This window comes from Eubalaena glacialis, chromosome 1, assembly GCF_028564815.1.
Source record: "Eubalaena glacialis isolate mEubGla1 chromosome 1, mEubGla1.1.hap2.+ XY, whole genome shotgun sequence".
Classification (NCBI taxonomy): domain Eukaryota; kingdom Metazoa; phylum Chordata; class Mammalia; order Artiodactyla; family Balaenidae; genus Eubalaena; species Eubalaena glacialis.
The window spans coordinates 34,868,548-34,893,465 of record NC_083716.1 but is presented as its reverse complement, the minus strand read 5'-3'; the positions used below and the strand labels follow the sequence as shown (position 1 = coordinate 34,893,465).

Sequence of the window (24,918 nt, the reverse complement as noted above, 5' to 3'; positions counted from 1 at the left end):
CTTGTAGTTTTCTGCGTACATGTCTTTTGTCTCCTTAGGGTTTATTCCTAGGTATTTTATTCTTTTTGTTGCAATGGTAAATGGGAGTGTTTCCTTAATTTCTCTTTCAGATTTTTCATCATTAGTGTATAGGAATGCAAGAGATTTCTGTGCATTAATTTTGTATCCTGCAACTTTACCAGATTCATTGATTAGCTCTAGTAATTTTCTGATAGCATCTTTAGGATTCTTTATGTAGTGTCATGTCTCTGCAAACAGTGACAGCTTTACTTCTTCTTTTCCGATATGGATTCCTTTTATTTCTTTTTCTTCTCTGATTGCTGTGGCTAAAACTTCCAAAACTATGTTGAATAATAGTGGTGAGAGTGGACAACCTTGTCTTGTTCCTGATCTTAGAGGAAGTGGTTTCAGTTTTTCACCATTGAGAATGATGTTTGCTGTGGGTTTGTCATATATGGCCTTTAGTATGTTGAAGTAATTCCCTCTAGGCCACCTTCTGGAGGGTTTTTATCATAAATGGGTGTTGAATTTTGTCAAAAGCTTTTTCTGCATCTATTGAGATGATCACATGGTCTTTCTCCTTCAATATGTTAATATGGTTTATCACGTTGATGATTTGCGTATACTGAAGAATCCTTGCATTCCTGGGATAAACCCCACTTGATCATGGTGTATGATCCTTTTAATGTGCTGCTGGATTCTGTTTGCTAATATTTTGCTAAGGATTTTTGTATCTATGTTCATCAGTGATATTGGCCTATAGTTTTCTTTCTTTGTGACATCTTTGTCTGGTTTTGGTATCAGGGTGATGGTGGCCTCGTAGAATGTGTTTGGGAGTGTTCCTCCCTCTGCTATATTTTGGAAGAGTTTGAGAAGGATAGGTGTTAGCTCTTCTCTAAATGTTTGATGGAATTCGCCTGTGAGGCCATCTCGCCCTGGGCTTTTCTTTGTTGGAAGATTTTTTTTTTTTTAACATCTTTATTGGAGGTTTGGAAGATTTTTAATCACAGTCTCAATATCAGTGCTTGTGATTGGTCTGTTTATATTTTCTATTTCTTCCTGGTTCTTCTCGGAAGGTTGTGCTTTTCTAAGAATTTGTCCATTTCTTCCAGGTTGTCCATTTTATTGGCATAGAGTTGCTCGTAGTAATCTCACATGATCCTTTGTATTTCTGCAGTGTCAGTTGTTACTTCTACGTTTTCATTTCTAATTCTATTGATTTGAGTCTTCTCCCTTTTTTTTCTTGATGAGTCTGGCTAATCGTTTATCAATTTTGTTTATCTTCTCAACCAGCTTTTAGTTTTATTGATCTCTGTTATTGTTTCCTTCATTTCTTTTTCATTTATTTCTGATCTGATCTTTATGATTTCTTTCCTTTTGCTAACTTTGGGTTTTCTTTGTTCTTCTTTCTCTAATTGCTTTAGGTGTAAGGTTAGGTTGTTTATTTGAGATGTTTCTTGTTTCTTGAGGTAGGCTTGTATCGCTATAAACTTCCCTCTTAAAACTGCTTTTGCTGCATCCCATAGGTTTTGGGTCATCGTGTTTTCATTGTCATTTGTTTCTAGGTATTTTTTGATTTCCTCTTTGATTTCTTCAGTGATCTCTTGGTTATTTAGTAGTGTATTGTTTAGCCTCCACATGTTTGTATTTTTTACAGATTTTTTCCTGTAATTGATATCTAGTCTCATAGCATTGTGGTCGGAAAAGATACCTGATACGATTTCTATTTTCTTAAATTTACCAAGGCTTGATTTGTGACCCAAGATATGATCTATCCTGGAGAATGTTCCATGAGCACTTGAGAAGAAAGTGTATTCTGTTGTTTTTGGATGGACTGTCCTATAAATATCAATTAAGTCCATCTTGTTTAATGTATCATTTTAAGCTTGTGTTTCCTTATTTATTTTCATTTTGGATGATCTGTCCATTGGTGAAAGTGGGGTGTTAAAGTCCCCTACTATGATTGTGTTACTGTTGATTTCCCCTTTTATGACTGTTAGCATTTGTCTTATGTATTGAGGTGCTCCTATGTGGGGTGCATAAATATTTACAATTGTTATATCTTCTTCTTGGATTGATCCCTTGATCATTCTGTAGTGTCCTTCTTTGTCCCTTGTAATAGTCTTTATTTTAAAGTCTATTTTGTCTGATATGAGAATTGCTACTCCAGCTTTCTTTTGATTTCCATTTGCATGGAATATCTTTTTTCCATCCCCTCACTTTCAGTCTGTATGTGTCCCTAGGTCTGAAGTGGGTCTCTTGTAGACAGCATATATACAGGTCTTGTTTTTGTATCCATTCAGCCAGTCTGTGCCTTTTGGTTGGAGCATTTAATCCATTTACATTTAAGGTAGTTATGGATATGTATGTTCCTATTATCATTTTCTTAATTGTTCTGGGTTTGTTATTGTAGGTCTTTTCCTTCTCTTGTGTTTCCTGCCTAGGGAAGTTCCTTTAACATTTGTTGTAAAACTGGGTTGGTGGTGCTGAATTCTCTTAGCTTTTGCTTGTCTGAAAAGGTTTTAATTTCTCCGTTGAATCTGAATGAGATCCTTGCTGGGTAGAGTATTCTTGGTTGTAGGTTTTTCCCTTTCATCACTTTAAATATGTCCTGTACTCCCTTCTGGCTTGCAGAGTTTCTGCTGAAAGATCAGCTGTTAACCTTATGGGAGTTCCCTTGTATGTTATTTGTTGTGTTTCCCTTGCTGCTTTTAATATTTTTTCTTTGTATTTAATTTTTGATCATTTGATTAATATGTGTCTTGGCATGTTTCTCCTTGGATTTATTCTGTAGGGGACTCTCTGTGCTTCCTGGACTTGATTGACTATTTCCTTCCCATATTAGGGAAGTTTTCAACTATAACCTCTTCAAATATTTTCTCAGTCCCTTTCTTTTTCTCTTCTTCTTCTGGGACCCCTATGATTCAAATGTTGGTGTGTTTAGTGTTGTCCCAGAGGTCTCTGAGACTGTCCTCAATTCTTTTCGTTCTTTTTTCTTTATTCTGCTCTGCGGTAGTTATTTCCACTATTTTATCTTCTGGGTCACTTATCTGTTCTTCTGTCTCAGTTATTCTGCTACTGATTCCTTCTAGAGAATTTTTAATTTCATTTATTGTGAAATTTCATTTATTGTGTTGTTTATCATTGTTTGCTCTTTAGTTCTTCTAGGTCCTTGTTAAACGTTTCTTGTATTTTCTCCATTCTATTTCCAAGATTTTGGATCTTCTTTACTATCATTACTCTGAATTCTTTTTCAGGTAGATTGGCTACTTCCTCTTCATTTGTTTGGTCTGGTGGTCTTTTACCTTGCTCCTTCATCTGCTGTGTGTTTCTCTGTGTTCTCATTTTGCTTAACTTACTGTGTTTGGGGTCTGCTTTTCGCAGGCTGCAAGTTCGTAGTTCCCATTGTTTTTGGTGTCTGCCCCCAGTGGCTAAGATTGGTTCAGTGGGTTGTGTAGGCTTCCTGGTGGAGGGGACTGGTGCCTGTGTTCTGGTGGATGAGGCTGGATCTTGTCTTTCTGGTGGGTAGGACCACGTCTGGTGGTGTGTTTTTGGGTGTCTGTGACCTTATTATGATTTTAGGCAGCCTCTCTGCTAATGGGTGGGGTTGTGTTCCTGTCTTGCTAGTTGTTTGGCATAGGGAGTCCAGCACTGTAGCTTGCTGGTCGTTGAGTGGAGCTGGGTCTTAGCGTTGAGATGGAGATCTCTGGGAGAGCTTTCGCCATTTGGTATTACGTGGAGCTGGGAGGTCTCTGGTGGACCAACGTCCTGAACTCGGCTCTCCCACCTCAGAGGCACAGGCCTGACACCCGGCTGGAGCACCAAGACCCTGTCAGCCACACGGCTTTTGGGAAGTCTGAGGTCTTCTGCCAGCGTTTCGTAGGTGTTCTGTAGGAGTTGTTCCACATGTAGATGTATTTCTGACGTATTTGTTGGGAGGAAGGTGATCTCCACATCTTACTCCTCCACCATCTGGAAGGTCTCCTCGAAATTAATTTTTTTTTTCTTCAAAGGTAGAAGATCAGAAGAAGGAAATGGATGAATTTCTCAGTACACTGTGTAACAATCTACATGAACTAAAAGAAGATACAATTTCTTCCTTGGCTGAAACACAGAAGCTATGTGAAAACTTAACTGAAGACCTGAAGACAATAAAGAAAATCCATTCACAGGTATCTTATTTAGGTGATTTAAGGAGTGTAAAAAGAAAGTATTATGATCTTTAACTTGATAATCCCTGTTACAGACTGAAAGCTATATAACTAAATTAGAATCCTGAAAATACCGTAGCCACTTTTGCTTATGACAGTAATTAATGTGAAATAATTGAGAGTACTTCTCTTGATCAGTTAATATTTGATGATTTGCTACACGTAGAGCCCTATGCTAAAGCACAATAAGACATACAGTCCTTTCCTCACATCAAGAAGAAAGATGAACTGCAGAAATATACCATCAGGAGTACAATTAGAAGAAAATGGTCATAGCATTTAAAATGAACATGTATCTACATTTTAACTTGATGATTTTTGTTGTTGTTGTTTTTGTTTTTAATGTAACATGGATAGTTATTCTCTTTCACAAACTATTCCCTGCTTTCTTTTACTATTTTTGTCTCATCAGTATCAGGGATTTACATTGTAGTAAATTGATACAATTCTTAATTTTTATTGATAAATGTAATTTATGACTTGCTCCATGTAAACTATTCCTCAGTATATGACGCTTTAAATCAAAACCAAACCTTCAAGCCAGGCAAGTCATAATCTATAAATATCAGATATATGGAAAATAATTTCTGGTATTCTTAAGCCCTTAGTAATGAATTCTGAAGTTCTGTTAAATGAGGCTATTACTACATGACAGAACTCTTTGGTCAGTGAAACTGTTGACATGGTTTAGTGACCAGTAAAGAATTCTTTGTTTTGGGAAGTGAGGGAAAGGGAATTCATATCCATGTCACCTGAAATGAGAAGGGAAACACATCTAAGGTTTTTAGATAAGAATTAAAGCAACTTTAGCTTTCTGTCCATGGACGCCGCCGAGCAAGCATTGTTAAAGTCTCCCCCCCTCCAGGGCCCTCATGTCTAAGTCAGAGTCTCCCAAAGAGCCCGAACAGCTGCGGAAGCTCTTCATCGGAGGTTTGAGCTTTGAAACAACTGATGAGAGTCTGAGGAGCCATTGTGAGCAATGGGGAGCGCTCACAGACTGTGTGGTAATGGGGGATCCAAACACCAAGCGCTCCAGAGTCTTCGGGTTTGTTGCGTATGCCACTGTGGAGGAGGTGGATGCAGCCATGAAGACAAGGCCACACGAGGTGGATGGAAGAGTTGGGGAACCAAAGAGGGCCGTCTCAAGAGAAGATTCTCAAAGACCTGGTGCCCACTTAACTGTGAAAAAGAGTTTTGTTGGTGGCATTAAAGAAGACACTGAAGAATATCACCTAAGAGATTATTTTGAACAGTATGGAAGTGATTGAAATCATGACTGACCAAGGCAGTGGCAAAAAGGGAGGCTTTGCTTTTGTAACCTTTGATGACCATGACTCCGTAGACAGGATTGTCATTCAGAAATACCACACTGTGAATGGCCACAACTGTGAAGTAAGGAAAGCCCTATCTCAGCAAGAGACGGCTAGTGCCTCATCCAGCCAAAGAGGTTAAACTGGTTCTGGAAACTTTGGTGGTGGTCATGGAGGTGGTTTTGGTGGGAATGACAACTTTGGTCGTGGAGGAAGCTTCAGTGGTCGAGCTGGCTTTGGTGACAGCCAGGGTGGTGGTGGCTATGGTGGCAGTGGGGATGGCTATAATGGATTTGGTAATGATGGAAGCACTTTTGGAGGTGGCGGAGGCTACAATGATTTTGGCAGTTACAACAATCAATCTTCAAATTTTGAACCCATAAAGGGAGGAAACTTTGGAGGCAGAAGTGCTGGCCCCTGTGGTGGTGGTGGTCAGTACTTTGCCAAACCATGAAACCAAGGTGGCTATGGTGGTTCCAGCAGCAGCAGGAGCTATGGCAGTGGCAGAAGGTTTTGATTACTGCCAGGAAACAAAGCTTAGCAGGAGAGGAGAGCCAGGGAAGTGACAGGGAAGCTACAGGGTCAACAGATTTGAGAACTCAGCCAAACACAGTGGTGGCAGGTCCTAGCTGCTGTAAAGAAGACATGTTTTAGACAATACTCGTATATGGGCAAAAAAACCTCAAGGACTGCATTTGAGACTAATTGTATAACAGGCTGTTTTAGTTTCTGTTCTGTGGAAAGTGTAAAGCATTCCAACAGAGGGTTTTAATGTAGATTTTTTTTTTTTGCACCCATGCTGTTGGTTGCTAAATATAATAGTCTGATCATGACACTGAATAAACATGTCTTTTTTAAAATGTGCTGTGTGAAGTTAGAATTTTTTCATGGTGATGCCAGGTTCCAAATTTATTTACAACCTGCTTGGGTGGAGAAGACATTGTCTTCAGAAACCTTGGTGTAGTTGAACTGACAGTTACTGTGTTGTGACCTGGAGTTCACAGTTAAAAGGGTCACCCAAGCAAAGTCATGGAGGTTTTTGGTTATTAATATGATTGTTGGCACATCCTATGCAATATATCTAAATTGAATTATGGTACCAGATAAAGTTCTAGATGGGAATGAAGCTTGTGTATCATCCATTATCATGTGTAATCAATAAATGATTTAATAACCTCTTGAGGGAATTCCCTGGCATTCCAGTGGTTAGGACTCGGTGCTTTCACTGCCGTGGCCTGGTTCAGTCCCTGGTGGGGAAACTAAGATCCCGCAAGCTGCACAGCACGGCCGAAAAAACAACAAAACAAAACCCTCTTGAATGGAATGAAAAAAAAAAAAAAAGAAAGCAACTTTAAAATAAGATTATTTGTTTCCCTAATTGATAAGCATGAAACTTTTCAGGCAAAAGGTTAATATTGGAAATTAGTACAAATGATAGTTAACATTTATTGAGCAACTCACTATGTGTTTATTCCTCCCACCAATATAGATACAGGTTCTATTACTAGCCTAGTTTTCTAATGAGGGAACTGAGGCCTCAAGTGCATCTAACAATAGTTAGATCCCCTTATAGCCGTGGTGGTGATTATACTGCCTGAAAGGCATCCATTTATGAGGGGCTCTTCTATATGTTTCTAGAACATATTTTTGCTGTTTGAAATTGCAACAAGTTTACCTTAAACCTGCCTAGATCTTTTTGGGTATGTAGATCAGCTTTTTATTAATTAGCTGTTTTGAAATGTTTAAAACTGGCAAGCAACTGTTTAACAACAAACAAAACTGGACTTCCCTGGTGGTCCAGTGGTAAAGAATCCACCTTACAATGCGGGGGACGCGGGTTCAATCCCTGGTCAGGGACCTGGGATCCTGCATGCCGCGGGGCAACTAAGCCCGTGCACCGCAACTACTGAGCTCATGCAACTTAACTAGAGAGCCTGCGTGCCGCAAACTACAGAGCCCACATGCTCTGGAACCGTCGCACCACAACTAGAGAGAAGCCTGCACGCTGCAAGGAAGAGTCCACACGCCGCAATGAAAGATCCCGCATACCTCAACGAAGATTCTACATGCTGCAACTAAGACCCGACACGGCCAAAAAAAAGAAAAAAGTGCTCTTAAAAACATCCTAATATTTAAAAAAAAATTAAAAAAAAAACCCCACCTATGCCATGAAAACTATTTTAGCATGAGTGGTTTGACTTCCCTGGCTTAAAGGAAGCAAGTTTACTAACTGAGCTATTTCTGAGATATTCTAGAACTTGAAGTTAGTGCTGACAAACCAATGATGTAAACTCTGAACACCTGGTTACATGTAGATAAATCTGAAAATACCTGCATTTCCCTCTACTTTGAGATTAGTAAAAATACTGACTATTCATAATCAAAGTGCTAGATGTGTATTGTCAGCTTATGTGTTGTTCAGAAATGTGTTTAAAGATCCCAAGTATGAGAAAAGGTTAAGCTCTATTTATTTATTTATTTGGCCACACCTCGAGGCTTGCGGGATCTTAGTTCCCCAACCAGGGATTGAACCCGCACCCTTGGCAGTGAAAGCGCAGAGTCCCGAGCACTGAAGTGTCAGGGAATTCCCTCTATTTACATTTGATTAATATGATCCAACTAAGTTCTGTAAAATGTTTCAGCTCTATTAACTGATAATATTTTTGGACTTATTGACCCATTAGATTTTCAGCATTACTTTGTCTTCTAGTAGTGTTATCAGTTAAGAAGCAACTATGTATATCTGTCAAAGTGGTTCTCAAACACAATGTGACATTTTGGTGTATTTGGTTAGTTTTGAGGTACAGGGAAAGTAACTTGTTACTTATAGTTAAAATAAGAAAGTTTGCTAATTATTTACTTTTTAAAAAAATGCCTGTAATATTATTATCCTTTTACTATCACTTCCACAAATCTCCTGTATGTGAGAGAGATGGAGTTAAAGATCTCTTGTCAGGAATTTTTATAATTCTCACCTATGGGAAAATACTTTATATCAGTATAGAAAAAAAGTTTAACTGTTATAATTTCAGTCTTTTTCTTCCCCACACCTTTCTTACAGGAACTTTGCCAGTTAATCAGTCTTTGGAAGGAGAGATTCTGTGCTTTGGAGGAAAAGTGTGAAAACATGTGGAAACCACTTAACAGTGTTCAAGAAAATACAGAGCAGTAAGATGTTTTAAAATTCTTTTTAATATATCTTTTCTGAATAAGTTACAGTCTTTATAATCTCCACTTTCCCCCAAATACTTCAGTGTGTGTCCTAAAAACATAAGCTACTGTCTTACATAATAATTATTTTATTTAAAAAAAATTTTTTTATTTTTTAACTTTTTTGGAGTATAGTTGATTTACAATGTTGTGTTAGCTTCAGGTGTACAGCAAAGTGAATCACTTATACATATGCATGTATCTATTCTTTTTTAGATTCTTTTCCCATGCAGGTTATTACAGAATATTGAGTAGAGTTCCCTGTACTATATAGTAGGTCCTTATTAGTTATCTATTACAACAGTTATTTTAAATTAGAAAATTAATATTGAGAACTACTATTATCTAATATACAGACCTAATTCAAATTTTGCCAATTCTCTCACTAATGTTCTTTATAAGAAAAGAAAAAGATTTTCTTCCTGGTCCAGGATTTAATTCAGGATCACACATTGCATTTAATTGTCATGTCTCTTGAGTCTCCTTTAATCTGGAGCAGTTCCTTAGTTTTTGTCTTTTATAGCCTTTTCTTTTTCGAAGAGCATAGAATATTTATTTAGTACAATGTCCCTCAGTTGGGGTTGGCTTTCATGATTAGTTGCAGTTGTCAAGAAAACCACAAAGGTGGTTATGTTCTTAGTGCATCTCAGATATCAAGAGGTTTAACTTTGATAATTTGGTTGTAATGTTGTCCTCTAGATTTCCTTTGCAATTAATAAAGAACATAAGGGGAGATACTTTGAAACTATATAAGTATCCCCGTTCCTCTTAGAATCTATTGATATGTATTTCTGAGACGATTATGATAGTGGTTGTCAAATGATCTTTTTTTCTAATCCCATCATTCCTTCAACATTTGTTAGTTGGCATTCTACTGAGAGGAAGAATTTTCCCTTTGTCCTGCCATTTATTCTTTTTTTTTAAAATAAATTTATTTATTTTTGACAGCATTGGGTCTTTGTTGCTGCATGCAGGCTTTCTCTAGTTGCAGCAAGCGGGGGCTACTCTTCCTTGCAGTGCGTGGGCTTCTCATCGTGATGGCTTCTCTTGTGGCGGAGCACAGGCTCTAGGTGCGCTCGCTTCAGTAGTTGTGGCACACGGGCTCAGTAGCTACAGCTCGCGGGCTCTAGAGCGCAGGCTCAGTAGCTGTGGTGCATGGGCTTAGTTGCTCCACGGCATGTGGGATCTTCCCAGACCAGGGCTCGAACCTGTGTCCGCTGCATTGGCAGGCGGATTCTCAACGACTGCACCACCAGGGAAGCCCCCTGCCATTTATTCTTATTCATTTATTTATGTTAGCATGTACTCATGGATTCTTTTATCCTCTGGGTATAGTCCACTATTATTTATTCTGATGTTCAAATTATCCCAGTTTTGACTAGTAAGAGCCTCTTCAACTTGTCTCCTGTGTCCTTTTGATATGATCTGTCCTTTTTGAGCATTTTCTTACTTTCTGATATAGCAGGATATTCCAGGTATCTTGTACTTTCTCAGCCCCAGCTCTGAAATCATATTAATATAAACCAAGATCTGGGCACTAGATGTTCTTTTTTTTTAATTTGTGTCATGCTTTATTTATTTATTTATTTTATTTATTTATGACTGTGTTGGGTCTTCGTTTCTGTGCGAGGGCTTTCTCTAGTTGTGGCAAGCGGGGGCCACTCTTCATCGCGGTGCGCGGGCCTCTCACTATCGCGGCCTCTCTTGTTGCGGAGCACAGGCTCCAGACGTGCAGGCTCAGTAATTGTGGCTCACGGGCCCAGCTGCTCTGCGGCATGTGGGATCTTCCCAGACAAGGGCTCGAACCCGTGTCCCCTGCATTGGCAGGCAGATTCTCAACCACTGTGCCACCAGGGAAGCCCACTACGTGTTCTTATTGCTACTGGGGTGTCATTTCTTCTAAGGCTCCCCAGGTGGACGTAGCTAGAAATACATGTGTGAACGTGTATATATATGTGCACTTAAATATCTTTCTATTCTGTATTTGTACTCCCTTTTCAGCCAGAAACCTGGCTCTCATCCACAATACATCTACCTATTTGCTCAATTTTAGAATACACATTAAGTAATTTCACAATTTCTAACCCATATCCATGATGAAATATATACTTACTAATTAGAGTAGGGTTTGGCAAACTATGGCTGCTGGGCCGGATGCCTGCTACTTCAAGTAATTTTATTGGACACAGTCATGTTGGTTTACTCAATCTGCCTATTTGTTTATGTGTTGCCTTTAGCTATCTTTGACTGCCTTTGCACTGCAAAGGTTACATCAAAGACTATATACCTGTAAACCTAAAATATTTGCTATCTGGATTTCTAAGAAAAAGTTTTTAAGAAAAGCTGATTCCTGCATTAGTGTTTAGTGTTGCTTTATAGCCTCATTGCTTGCCAGTCTCACATCCTTATCATATATTCCGATCAGCCTTATGTTTTCTTTTAGAAGTTTTATAGTTTTATGTAAGATTTAAATCCATGATCTATTTTTAATTTTTTGTATAAGGTATGGGGTTTGTCAAGATTCAGTTTTTTGCCTATAGATATTCTAAACTCATGAGGATAAGGGTATTCTGATATTTACCCCTATTTTTGCCCATTAAATTGTTCCTTCCTGAAGTTCCAAACAGGTCTGCTGGCCACAAATGCTATTTTCCTTTGTCTGAGAATATCTTGATTTTCCTTTCATTCCTGAAAAATATTTTCACTGGCTATAGAATTCCGGGTTGACAGGTCTTTTCTTTCAGCACCTGGAATATGTTGTTTCATTTCCTTTTGGTCTCCATGAGATGAGAAATCCCATCGTTTGAATCCATGTCATTCAAATGATTGTTCACCTATAGGCAATTTCTCTGTAGCTGCCTTCAAGATTTTTTCTTTGTCCTTAGTTTTTAGAAGTTTGATTATATTGTGTCTTCTTATGTATTTCTTTGAGTTAATCCAATTTGGGTTTGCTCAGCTTCTTGAATCTGTAGACTTACGCCTTTCACCAAACTTGGAAATTTTCATCCATTCTTTCTTTTCTTTTTTTTTTTTTAAACCAAGAATTGTTTGTCTGTTTGTTTGTTTTTTGGTGGCACTGCTTGGCTTGTGGGATCTTAGTTCCCTTACCAGGGATTTAACCCGGGCCACAGTGGTGAAAGCTCTGAGTCCTAACCACTGGACCACCAGGGAATTCCCTTCATTATTTCTTTGAACATTTTTTCAGCCTTATATTTTTCTCCTCTGCTTCTAGAACTATGATGACACAAATGTTAGATCTTTTATTATGGTCCCATAGGTCTCTGAGGCTATAGATACTAGTCTATTTTTTCTTTGTTGATTGATTGAATAAATCCTGTAATCTGTCTTTGTCTTTATGTCCACTGACCCTTCTTTTGTCATCTCTAACCTACTGTTGAACCCATTCAGTGAGGTGTTTTATTTCAGTTACCACGTTTTTCAGTTTTATAATTTTCATTTGCTTCTTTTTTTTTAATTCTCTTCTATTTCTTTCTTAAGATTCTCTCTTTTTTTTTTTCTAGATGTGTTTTCTCTTTTTTTTGGCTGCACCTCGCAGCCTGTGGGATCTTAGTTCCCCAACCACGGATTGAACCCAGGCCCTTGGCAGTGAGAGCATGGAGTCTTAACCACTGGACCACCAGGGAATTTCCTTTAGATTTGCATGGAATATCTTTTTCCATCCCCTCACTTTCAGTCTGTATGTGTCCCGAGGTCTGAAGTGGGTCTCTTGTAGACAGCATATATGTGGGTCTTGTTTTTGTATCCATTCAGCAAGCCTGTGTCTTTTGGTTGGAGCATTTAATCCATTCACGTTTAAGGTAATTATAGATATGTATGTTCCTATGACCATTTTCTTAATTGTTTTGGGTTTGTTTTTGTAGGTCCTTTTTTTCTCTTGTGTTTCCCACTTAGAGAAGTTCCTTTAGCACTTGTTGTAGAGCTGGTTTGGTGGTGCTGAATTCTCTTAGCTTTTGCTTGTCTGTAAAGCTTTTGATTTCTCCATCGAATCTGAATGAGATCCTTGCCGGGTAGAGTAATCTTGGTTGTAGGTTCTTCCCTTTCATCCTTTTAAGTATATCATGCCACTCCCTTCTGGCTTGTAGAGTTTCTGCTGAGAAATCAGCTGTTAACCTTATGGGAGTTCCTTTGTATGTTATTTGTCGTTTTTCCCTTGCTGCTTTCAATAATTTCTCTTTGTCTTTAATTTTTGCCAATTTGATTACTATGTGCCTCGGTGTGTTTCTCCTTGGGTTTATCCTGTATGGGACTCTGCGCTTCCTGGACTTGGGTGGCTATTTCCTTTCCCATGTTAGGGAAGTTTTCAACTATAATCTCCTCAAATATTTTCTCAGGTCCTTTTTCTCTCTCTTCTCCTTCTGGAACCCCTATAATGCGAATGTTGTTGCACTTAATGTTGTCCCAGAGGTCTCTTAGGCTGTCTTCATTTCTTTTCATTCGTTTTTCTTCATTCTGTTCCGCAGCAGCGAATTCCACCATTCTGTCTTCCAGGTCACTTATCCGTTCTTCTGCCTCAGTTATTCTGCTATTGATTCCTTCTAGTGTATTTTTCATTTCAGTTAGTGTATTGTTCATCTCAGTTTGTTTAATTCTTTAGGTCTTTAATTCTTCTAGGTCTTTGTTAAACATTTCTTGCATCTTCTCCATCTTTGCCTCCATTCTTTTTCCAAGGTCCTGGATCATCTTCACTATCATTATTCTGAATTCTTTTTCTGGAAGGTTGCTTATCTCCACTTCATTTAGTTGTTTTTCTGGGGTTTTATCTTGTTCCTTCATCTGGTACATAGCCCTCTGCCTTTTCATCTTGTCTTATGTTTCTGTGAATGTGGTTTTTGTTCCACAGGCTGCAGGATTGTAGTTCTTCTTGCTTCTGCTGTCTGCCCTCTGGTTGATGAGGCTATCTAAGAGGCTTGTGCAAGTTTGCTGATGGGGGGGACTGGTGGTGGGTAGAGCTGGCTGTTGCTCTGGTGGGCAGAGCTCAGTAAAACTTTAATCCACTTGATTGCTGATGGGTGGGGCTGGGTTCCCTCCCTGTTGGTTGTTTGGCCTGAGGCAACCCAACACTGGAGCCTACCTGGGCTCTTTGGTGGGGCTAATGACAGACTCTGGGAGGGCTCACGCCAAGGAGTGCTTCCCAGAACTTCTACTGCTAGTGTCCTTGTCCCCACTGTGAGCCACAGCCACCCCCTGCCTCTGCAGGAGACCCTCCAACACTAGCAGGTAGGTCTGGTTCAATCTCCGCTGGAGTCACTGCTCCTTCCCCTGGGTCCCGATGCGCACACTACTTTGTGTGTGCCCTCTAAGAGTGGAGTCTCCGTTTCCCCCAGTCCTGTCGAAGTCCTGCAGTCAAATCCCACTAGGCTTCAAAGTCTGATTCTCTAGGAATTCCTCCTCCCGTTGCCGGAACCCCAGGTTGGGAAGCCTGACGTGGGGCTCACAGCCTTCATTCCAGTGGGTGGACTTCTGTGGTATAAGTCTTCTCCAGTCTGTGAGTCACCCACCCAGCAGTTATGGGATTTGATTTTACTGTGATTGCACCCCTCCTACCATCTCATTGTGGCTTCTCCTTTGTCTTTGGATGTGGGGTATCTTTTTTGGTGAGTTCCAGTGTCTTCCTGTCGATGATTGTCCAGCAGCTAGCTGTGATTCTGGTGTTCTCACAAGAGGGAGTGAAAGCTTGTCCTTCTACTCCACCATCTTGGTTCCTCCCCTTTAGATGTGTTTTAGTTGCTCATTGAAACATTTTTATGATGGCTACTTAAAATCCTTGCCAAATTGTTCCAACATTTGAAGTATCTCAGTGTTGGTACCTGTTATCTTTATTCATTCAAGTTGTGATTTTCCAGAGTGGTTTTTAATTGTATCTTGAACATTTTGACTATTATGTTAGGAGGTTCAGAATCCTATTTAAGTCTTCTTTTTTAAGTAGGCAGGTCCTGGGCCACTTTTTTGGGCTGTGGTTCCAATAACAATTTAATTTTCAGAACATTAGTAGTTTTATTCTGGCATGCTTCATTCCTATGCTACGCATATGTGAAAAATCTGTATTCTGCTTTTGATGGATGAAGTGTTCTAAACACATCAGTTAGGTCAAGTTAATTGGTAGTGCTGTTCATGTCACCTGTATCCTTACTGAGTTTCTGTTTACTTATTCTATCAATTACTAATAGAGGGGTGTTGAGATCTCCAGCTATAATTGTAGATTTCTCTATTTCTCTTCTCAGTTCTGTTAGTTTTTGCCTCATATAAGTGATGCTCTGTTGTTAGATGTATACACATTAGAGTTGATACATCTCTGATAATTGACCCTTTTATCATTATGTAATGTCCCTTTTTATCCTTGATAATTTTCCTTATTCTGAAGTCTACTTTGTCTGAAATTAATACAAAAACTTCAGTTTTCCCTTGATTGCTATTTGCATAATATAGCTTTCTCCATTCCTTTACTTTTGGCATGAGTCTTTTTTTTTTTTTTTTTGGCTGTGTTGCTTCTTTGTTGCTGCGCGCAGGCTTTCTCTAGTTGCGGTGTGCGGGCTTCTCATTGCGGTGGCTTCTCTTGTTGCGGAGCAGGGGCTCTAGGTGCAAGGGCTTCAGTAGTTCTGGCTCGTTGGATCTAGAGCACAGGCTCAGTAGTTGTGGTGCATGGGCTTAGTTGCTCTGTGGCATGTGGGATCTTCCCAGACCAGGGCTCAAACCCATGTCTCCTGCATTGGCCGGCGGATTCTTAACCACTGTGCCACCAGGGAAGTCCCTTGGCGTAAGTCTTTATATTTAAAGTGGATTTCTTGTAGACAACATATAATTGGGTCTTGATCTTTTATCAAATTTCACGATGTATGGCTTTTATTTGGTGTGTTTAGACCATTCTCATTTAAAGTATTGATATAGTTGGATTAAAGTCTACCATTTTGTTTTCTGTTTGTTGCATTGTTTGTGCTTTGTTTCCTTTTTTCCTTTCCTAATTTAAGTTGAGCATTTTTATGTTTTCATTTTATCTCTCCCATTGACTTATCATTTATACTTTTAGAATTACTTTTTTAAACTGTTTTTTCTAGGATTAATAATATATATTTTAAAATAATTTTAATCCACCTTCAAGTAATTTGCTGTTTCATGTGTAATGAAAGGACCTTAACAGTATATTCCCAATTCCTCCTTCCTGTCTCTTATGCATTGTTTTCATGTATTTTACTTATACATATGCTATATTTACCCAATACAGTGTTACTCTGATTATCTATTTTCTTTTTCAGTAGGACTTCTAGAAATTTTTAAATTACATACGTGGCTCACATTATATTTCTACTGAATGATTCTGCTCTAGAATTCTGGCTATCACCTATCCTACTACCTAACTCCTATCATCTGTTTTTCAGTCCTGTTGTTGGTCTATTCATTGTCATGTTTCCACTCTGAATTCTTCTTTCTAGATTCTGAATCTAGAAAGTGTTTCCCCACTTTTTATTCCTAGTGGGTTTTGATTCCTTGAGGGGATAGATTTGTGTTGATAGCCTCCAAGCTTACCACTTAATTTTCTTTTCCTTTTTCAATTATTTTCATTTAATTTTTAGTTGAACTTTGGTTTTCAGCACATTTGCTTCCTCATGTGATCTGCTCACATGGTGTACCATCTAGTGGTAGTAGAGGGTAACCTTCATTCCCCAAAGTTTAACTCTGCTCCTGTGAGATGACTTTGAATGCTATTATAGGGAACTTTACTGAGAGAAGGAAGCCATCAATGAATTTTAAATGTATATTTTGATATTAGTTTTATATCAGGGTTATGTTACATTGTACTATGTGTGCTATATGTATAGTTTGTCTCACCCCAATATAATTTTCTTTTAATTGTTAGATAGCTTTATAGTTGACTTTGTTTTATAATATTTATAATTTTTATGATTTATTTTGTATCATAGGCAAGGCAAAACTGCTTAAGAACAGAATAACTAACTGATTGTGGACAGTTTAGGGACTAAACTAGAGTTTGGGCAGAGTTCATTTTAATAACCATATAGTTAATATTCTAAGAGGTACAAAGTAAAGTGTCATATCTGGAAAAGGTTTTATAAGAAAAGAGATATTTTCAAAGGTCATTTAGTCATAGACGTGATGTCAGTCTGCTGTGAAAAGACAATTAAGGGCTTGTGCTCTGGAATTAGACTGCTTAGGTTTGAATGTGCCATTTTTGAGCTGTGTGATCTTGGGCAAGTTATGTATCCTTTGAGTCTTAGTTTTTCAAGTTAACAGTGTTATTCTCTTTTCATATAGGAAATCGAAAGATATAATCAGCAAAACAACTTCTCACAGTGAAAAATTTGGTGCTAATTTTGATGACTTGTCAGTGGAACTCAGACATTTTAACCAGGAAGGTACAAAACTGGTTGAAGAGTCTGAGAAACACTGTGATAAACTCAGTAGCAACCTTGAAGTAATATCTCAAGAGACTGAACAGAGATGTGAGGCTCTGAACACAAGCACACTTTGTTTTTCTGAACAGTGGGTATCTTGCTTAAATAAAAGGGAAGAGGAACTTCAGAATTTATTGAAGGTAATAACTTTGTAACTGGAACCTCCTTTGGGGAGAATAGTGATAATCAGAAAATTAAATATTCTTGGCTAAGAATTGGTTTCAAAACACATGATATTTTAAAGTATATATATATATATATATTTTTTTTGGCTGCATTGGGTCTTCGATGCTGCGCGCGGGCTTTCTCTAGTTGCGGCGAGCGGGGGCTACTCTTCATTGCGTTGCGCAGGCTTCTCATTGTGGTGGCATCTCTTGTTGCGGAGCGCGGGCTTCAGTAGTTGTGGCTCGCGGGCTCTAGAGCGCAGGCTCAGTAGTTGTGGCGCAAGGGCTTAGTTGCTCCACGACATGTGGGATCATCCCGGCCCAGGGCTGAAACCCGTGTCCCCCGCATTGGCAGGCGGATTCTTAACCACTGCGCCACCAGGGAAGCCCTTAAAATATAATTAATGACTTAAAATTTTAAGTGTAACAGTTGGTATGCTTATATATGATCTTGTTTCACATATATGTTTCCTAGATCTTCAAATTATTTAACATTTATCTGATCTGTCCTATATCTATCTGTGGTTTTTGACTTGTTAGCTCCTTCAGTTAAGAGCACCCCGTCTTTTGATATATAATACTTTTCACTTATGTATGCTTTTTACTTTTCTCCAGGTACATTCAAACCTGTTATTGCTTTAATTATTTAGGATATTGTTCTGGTTACTCAGAAGATATCTGATAGATTTGTGGGTTTGCTTGAACTTAACACTTGAATGAGCCCTTTGTGGCTTGGTTTTTCTTCTGTGCAATAAAAGGATTTTACTAATATTCTCAGGAATTAGGTAAAAGAATTTAAGTATTTTAAGCTATATAAGCTATTTTCACTAAAAGGAACCATGACTAGTGGAGAAATAGGTAATTTCAGGTTTGGAGCAGGAAGTATACCAGATGAGCCTACAGATCTTGTCATACCAGAATGTAAGGAAGCTGTTAAGGATTAGTGGGGCTGTGTCAAAAAGACTTAGGAGCCAACTTGATGACACTCCCCTGTTTAAAGGTGGTACAATTTGAGCATCAAAAAGAGTAATTGCTACAATAGATTAAGATACGTCAAATATGTTAAAATTGATAAATTCATAAAAATTTCATTAGTCTCCTTTGGATCACGCTAGGGAAGCAAGAAATGATTCTGAGAAGTGGTAAATAAAGGGAAACAATTGAGCATCCATCTGTCTTTCCTGAAAGAACTCTATTTTGGTTCAGCAGGGTAATGGATGAAGAAAACTGTTTCAAAGAAGAATCCCAGCTAATAAAATGCAGAAGAAATGACAGAATTAGGATATCACAATTTTGCAACCCTTAGTGAAATAATCCCTGTGGACATTAATGACTGCTTACACCATTTGATCAAAAGCTGAAGGAGATCTTTATAATTAAGAGGGTGACCACACTCTAACACACGGATTAATCTTTTTTTTGGCTGTGCCACGTGGCTTGTGGGATTTTAGTTCCTCGACCAGGGATTGAACCCAGGGCCTCGGTAGTGAAAGCATGGAGTCCTATAACCACTGGACCACCAGGGAGTTCCCCACACTGATTAATCCTAACGTGAGAGACACGACCAGGCATTATGTGCTTTCAGTACCACCTATGAAATATGCTTGCCAAAAAGTTAAAACCTGATTTAGATCAAGGCTTTAGATCTAACTAATTTGTAGAAAATACAGAGGACAGATGAACATGTGAAAATAACAGCTTAGAGGTGCAATCGACAAAATCCAGAAATTGAGATATTCAGTAGAGCACAAAGACCTGGTTTCTTCAATGAAAATTTTTTTCAAGGAGAAAAGTATGAGGCAGGGTAACTTATATCAAGAGAGAGTTAAGACTAGAGGGCCTTAAGACCCGGTTTTCCTGGGATAGTCCTTGTTTATATCTATTGCACTGGGGTTATTATTATTAATGGCCCTTTTTACTCTGAGAATATCTCAGTTTGGATGATAAATTATATAGTCAGTTAAGACATATCAGCCAAATATAATGATGAATTCTGATTCAAACAAAACAAGTCTGAAAAACAGACAATTGGTGAAATTTGAACACTGACTAGACATTTGATATAAAGAAATCAATGTTAAATTTTTTAGAAGTGAGAGTGGTCTTAAGAAGCTCTTAACTCTTAGAGAAGTATGCTGAAGTAAATGGATGAAATGATATAGGATTTGCTTCAAAATAATCCTGGTGGAGAGCAGGAGTAAGTGGCCAATCTTGTTTGATCTATATCCCATGTAGTAATAAATGTTGAGGCTGGGAGTGAATATAAGGGGGTTATTATTATTATTTCTACTTTTGCAGTTTCTAAAACTTTTATTATGGAAAATTTCAAGGTAAGGAGAAGTTAAATATTGCATAAAGCACCGACAACTTTGATTTTAATAATGAAGTCTCATTTGCATCATTTACAGGTTGTACAACAAGGTTGTGAGGCTTCAAGTTCAGAGATTACTGAAAAATTAATTGGACATAAAGCAGCTAATGAGAACCAGCATAACATTCTTCTTGGTCAGATAACTATTGATGAAGAAGAATTAATGACACAAAATCAAGAACTTAATAAAACCGTAAAAATTGGTTTGACTAAGCTTAATTGCTTTCTGCAACAGGATCTGAAACTGGATATCCCAACAGGTACTTTAAAAGGGAAATGGAATTGTTAAATTTTTTGAAGTTGAATTCAACTGTATACAGTGCTAGATGTTCAGAAAAACCAGGTCCTGCCATTGCCTGATAGGAATTTACCATCTCACTCTGATCAACTCAAATATGGAAAAATTAGAACACCAAAATAGCTTTGATCAAGCATTAAATGATGCACATGACATATACTCCCAGTCACCTGGGCATCATAATTCAGTAAAAGTTTACAAACATTCAGGGAACTGGCTTTGGTTAAGAGAGCACATTTTAAAAGCAAATAAAAAGAAAACCCACCATCTATCTAGCACTGTTTATAAAAGGACATTTTAATACCAAAAATAGTGGAGGAATGTAATTAAATAAATCTAGTTTAATGCAGAGCTTACCACATTGTGCATTTTCTTATGTGTACCTCTCATTTTGTCATGACTGTTAGATTGGTATTTAGGAATTACCGTTTTGGGAGGTCAGAGATGGCAAGGATCAGTGTAGGCTATAATGATTCAGGGACGCCTTCATGAAAGAAGGTGTAACAAACTGTTTCACACAGGATGCGTAATTGAGTTATTCATTAGATTGTGGTAGGGGTTGCACACCCTGTAAGTTTAGTAAAAATTACTGAGTGAATTTTGTGGTGTGTAAATTACACTTTAAAGCTTTTTTTTTTTTTTTTTTTTTTTTAGCAATTATAAAAGAGGATGGCACTAAAGGATGTCAATATATTTTTTCCCCAAGACTCTTGATATTTATTGTCCACTTTTCAATGAAATAAGGAATATAAACATTAAGTGAAAAAGCAAGTGCCTGTGTAAATTATGAGAGCATGAGTTATTATAAAGAAAGGTAACTGGTTAATATTTAGCTGCCATCAAATGTAGTGAAATGATTATCCCCGTCAAACTGATCATGCTGCCATTCCTCAGAACACTCTGAATCCTTTTAGAGCCTACAATACATCTTCTATATATGCTCAGAGATGGAAAATTTCATGTTTTGGTGTAGGTGGAATCTTGAAAATGGTTGAGTCTATTTAAGATCAGTTGTCAAGTTAGGAAATATTTTAAGCAACATATGCCTGACAGATAGCAAGACTGATTCTCATATGTGGCAATGGTTCTATTTTTGGAAGACAAAGACTTATTGGGAGGTATAAGTTCTAGCATTAAAAAAAATACCTTACTCATATCCCACACTTCAATTTTTACCACTTATATTATGTCCACTAAAGGTACGACACCACAGAGGAAAAATTATTTATACCCATCAACACTGGTGAGAACCCAGCCACGTGAACAGCTCCTTGATCAGTTGAAAAGGAAACAGCCTGAGCTGTTAATGACGCTAAACTGTTCAGAAAACAACAAAGAAGAGACCAGTCAGGTAAAATTTATTTTAGGCATCATAATTTTAGAACTCTCCCATGAACTCTTTTTTTAAAAAAAAATATTTATTTATTTATTTAGGTTGTGCCAGGTCTTAGCTGCAGCAGGCAGCCTCCTTAGTTGCAGCTCATGGGCTCCTTAGTTGCGGCATGCATGTGGGATCTAGTTCCCTGACCAGGGGTCATACCCGGGCCCCCTGCATTGGGAGCGTGGAGTCTTATCCACTGCACCACCAGGGAAGTCCCTCCCATAAACTCTTGATGTCATCATCTTCACGAGAAGAATTTTATTCTTTGCCCTTCAGTCCTACCCTGTCTCATTAAGGATAGTTGACTGCTAAGCCTGTTTGTTTTAATTGGGCCATTTTTTATGATTAGACTCATAGATAATTATAATAGACAATGTTTATGTTGTGTTTATTATGTGCCCGACACTGTTCTAAACACTTTACATATATATTTACTCAGTTAATTGTCTCAATAACTCTATAAGGTGAATGCTAGTACTATCCCCATTTTAACAGGTGAGGAAACTAAGAATTACCTTGTCCTAAGTCACAAGGATGGAGCTGGAATTAGAACCTAGCTCCACAATCTGTGCCCTTAACTATAGTAATTATAGAAAAGTTGGGAAATTGGAAAGTAACAAAGAAGATAAAAAATAAACTGTAATCTCTTTATTCTGAGATTACCATATTTAACATTTTATTATAGGTACTTCTCTATATGAAAACATAATAGGAATTATTTTCATTACTTTGTAGACTTCCTACTGATTTTGTTGAGGTTTAACTTTTATGTAATGGACATTGTGTTATTTTCAAAGACGAAAACTGCCTTTACTTTTGTGAAGGTTTTTAAGCCCTGGGACTTAATCACTTATCAGCTTCTTATTTTAGGACTTGGATGAAGAAAAGGCGGTTCTGGTGCACACTGTTGAAGAACCTCTAAGTCAAGAGCCATCTGTAGACACTAGTTTGGATTGTTCATCAAGTGGTGGGGTTCCATTTTTCCAGGTACCTCATTATATCCTATCAGATAACTCTTCCACATCTGATGTAAGTCAGTCATTTGCGATTCAGTATAAAGGCATTACTCTTGGTGGGTGGAATAGAAAAAATATTTTAGTCATTCCTTTGGGATGGCTTGTTAACTTTTCTGATTTAAATTATTTACACAAGTATGATAATCGATTAGGGGTTTTTGGTAGGATAAATAAAGGCAAAATATGACTTAATCCCATCCTTAGCTGGTAATCTTCTGCTGTTATATTTATCCCTTTTCTGCTTCCTACATACTCAGAGTGATACTAAAAACAGTCATTTCTCTCTTCCCTTCACCTTTGACATGGAAGTCCTGGAGCCTGTCTCTGTCTATGATCAGACTTTGAAGGCTAAGAAGTTTAAAAGATTGAGAGACCGAATGCCTCTCTGCTAAATGACTGATTCTCCAACTTGAGGCTTTTCTCCTATTCACTATTCCCCCATGTAGCCTCCTGCCTTGATCTTGTGTGTTTAAATCCCATGCCCTCTCCTATCACTTTTTCATCACTGTTGGGAGTATGGCACTGTAAACTATCTACATCTTTCCCTCTAATTTGAAGTCATGAGCCTAGACAGTCTGTGAGGTAAGGATTTCCTTACTTACATAGGACATTGATGTCTACATTTTATAGTTGAAGTGCTGCTTCTGATATGTATATGCTTGTACCTGTCTTTAATAGACCTGCAGGTCTTTCCACCAAGATCTAAAGATTCTCCATCCCTGATTTAAGCTGTTAAAACTTCTAGCTCAGATTTTATTAAATTCCGCTCTGTCTGCATCAAGGCAGTTTTATCTCCAAAGTCTTCCTACCTTTTGCTTCATTCTTTACTATTAGAAAACTCTAGATATATTTCTTTCTATTTATCGACCCTCTCTTCTATCTTATAAAGTTAAGAAAAGGGGGAAAGTTAAGGGAAGAGAACCTTAGTGACTACTTAATCCCTGTTTGGAAATCCTTTCGTTATTAAAGTTTATGATGTTTTGAAGGCCAGGCTTAGTGGTTCAGCTATGGCAAAGAAGTTCCTATAGTACCAGAAAAGACTTGGGATTGGATTTTAGACCTTTAGCTGAAGTACAGAAATTATTTTTACTCTGATAGCAGTCTGATATGGGGAAATTTTCTGGGTTAAAAACTTCAAAGTTGGATTATGACTTGTCTAAGAATTGATGAGTGGGTCTACAATGAAAGTCGTCAGTTACTTAAAGCCTCTCTAAGGGCAAGTACAAGGATTCCAATGAAATATTTCCAAATGAGAAATACAAGTTTTTTAAAAGATAAGATACAATTTAAATAAAAAGTGTCTTGAGGTAGCCTGTATATCAGATTCTGTGCTTAAAATAGCCTGTATATCAGATTCTGTGCTTAAAATAGAATTGCCTTTTTTTTTTTTTTTTATGCCCGCACTGCACCTCTTGTAGGATCTTAGTTCCCTGACCAGGGATTGAACCCAGGCCCTCAACAGTGAAAGCACGGACTCCTAACCACTGGACCACCAGAGAATTCCCAGAGTTGCCATTTTTGTACAATAACAAATCTTTGTTTCCCTAGAGCAAGATTTCTAGCAGCCACACTATTGACATTTTGAGCTGGATAATTCTTTGTTGTGGTGACCTGTCCTATGTATTATGTTTAGCAGCTTCCCTGGCTTTTGTCCACTGGAAGCCAGTAGCAACCCCCTAGTTTTAACAACCAAAAATGTCTCCAGACAGTACCACGTGTCCCCTTGGGTGCAAAATCTCCCTACTGAGAACCATTGCCCTACAGTAAAATCTGTAATTATTCCTTGGAAAATCATACAGAAAATTAATATTTCTTTCACCCCCCTCTTGGTGATAAAATGAAGAAGGTATTCATTTCTACTTGCCAGATTGTTGGCTCAAATTTGTGCTGAGTGTTTTCTAAAGTTTTCCACACCTAATTTCTTGCCTATAAACCAGAGAACTATGAAAATAGAATACGATTAATATGTATCAGATGTTACTTTATATTGACTTAATTTTCCCCCTTAAATCCACAGCATAAAAAATCACATGGAAAAGATAAAGAAAACAGAGGCATTAATCCGCTGGAGAGGTCTAAAGTAGAAGAAACTACAGAGCAATCTGTTATGAAGAGCAGATTACCTCTACGAGCCCAGAACAATTTTTAGTTAACTTGAGGACAGGTAATTTTACTTCCTAAGAAAAATGAAAAATAAAACCTGTAACCCCAGAACTTGAGCCTTGTGTATAGATTAAAAATGAGTAGAAAATATCAAGGCAGTACTGTAAATTAGTTGAATTTATTATCTGCCCATTTTTTCTGTCATTGCTGTAGTTTACTGTATATTAAGTTGGGTTTCATTTGGGATTTGCATTGAGTAAATATGCATTTCTAGCTTTTGATATAAAATAGCTCTTTCATAACAAATGAAAAATATTTTTCTAGTATATTACTAAATAGCAGATATATAGAAGCTGCAGTGTTCTTTTAGGCTTGAACTTATATACGTAAATATCACCAGCGCATGGTTTTAGGAAGGACCATAT

The 24,918-nt window shown here is 37.9% G+C and overlaps 1 protein-coding gene and 1 pseudogene across 1 annotated transcript in view; both read left to right on the top strand.

Annotated features, from left to right (window-relative positions):
* The window catches only part of KIF11 (kinesin family member 11), a 50,867-nt gene extending 26,319 nt beyond the window's left edge, over positions 1 to 24,548 (top strand). Inside the window, exons 16-22 of the mRNA XM_061195131.1 lie at positions 4,014 to 4,172; positions 8,583 to 8,689; positions 17,021 to 17,300; positions 19,733 to 19,955; positions 21,193 to 21,344; positions 22,245 to 22,361; positions 24,408 to 24,548. Of these exons, the coding sequence (XP_061051114.1) occupies positions 4,014 to 4,172; positions 8,583 to 8,689; positions 17,021 to 17,300; positions 19,733 to 19,955; positions 21,193 to 21,344; positions 22,245 to 22,361; positions 24,408 to 24,539 (1,170 nt within the window). The 3' untranslated portion in view covers positions 24,540 to 24,548. The remainder of the gene's footprint in view (positions 1 to 4,013; positions 4,173 to 8,582; positions 8,690 to 17,020; positions 17,301 to 19,732; positions 19,956 to 21,192; positions 21,345 to 22,244; positions 22,362 to 24,407) is intronic.
* Positions 5,084 to 6,096, top strand: LOC133094519 (heterogeneous nuclear ribonucleoprotein A1-like; annotated as a pseudogene).
* Positions 24,549 to 24,918: the final 370 nt, after the last annotated feature.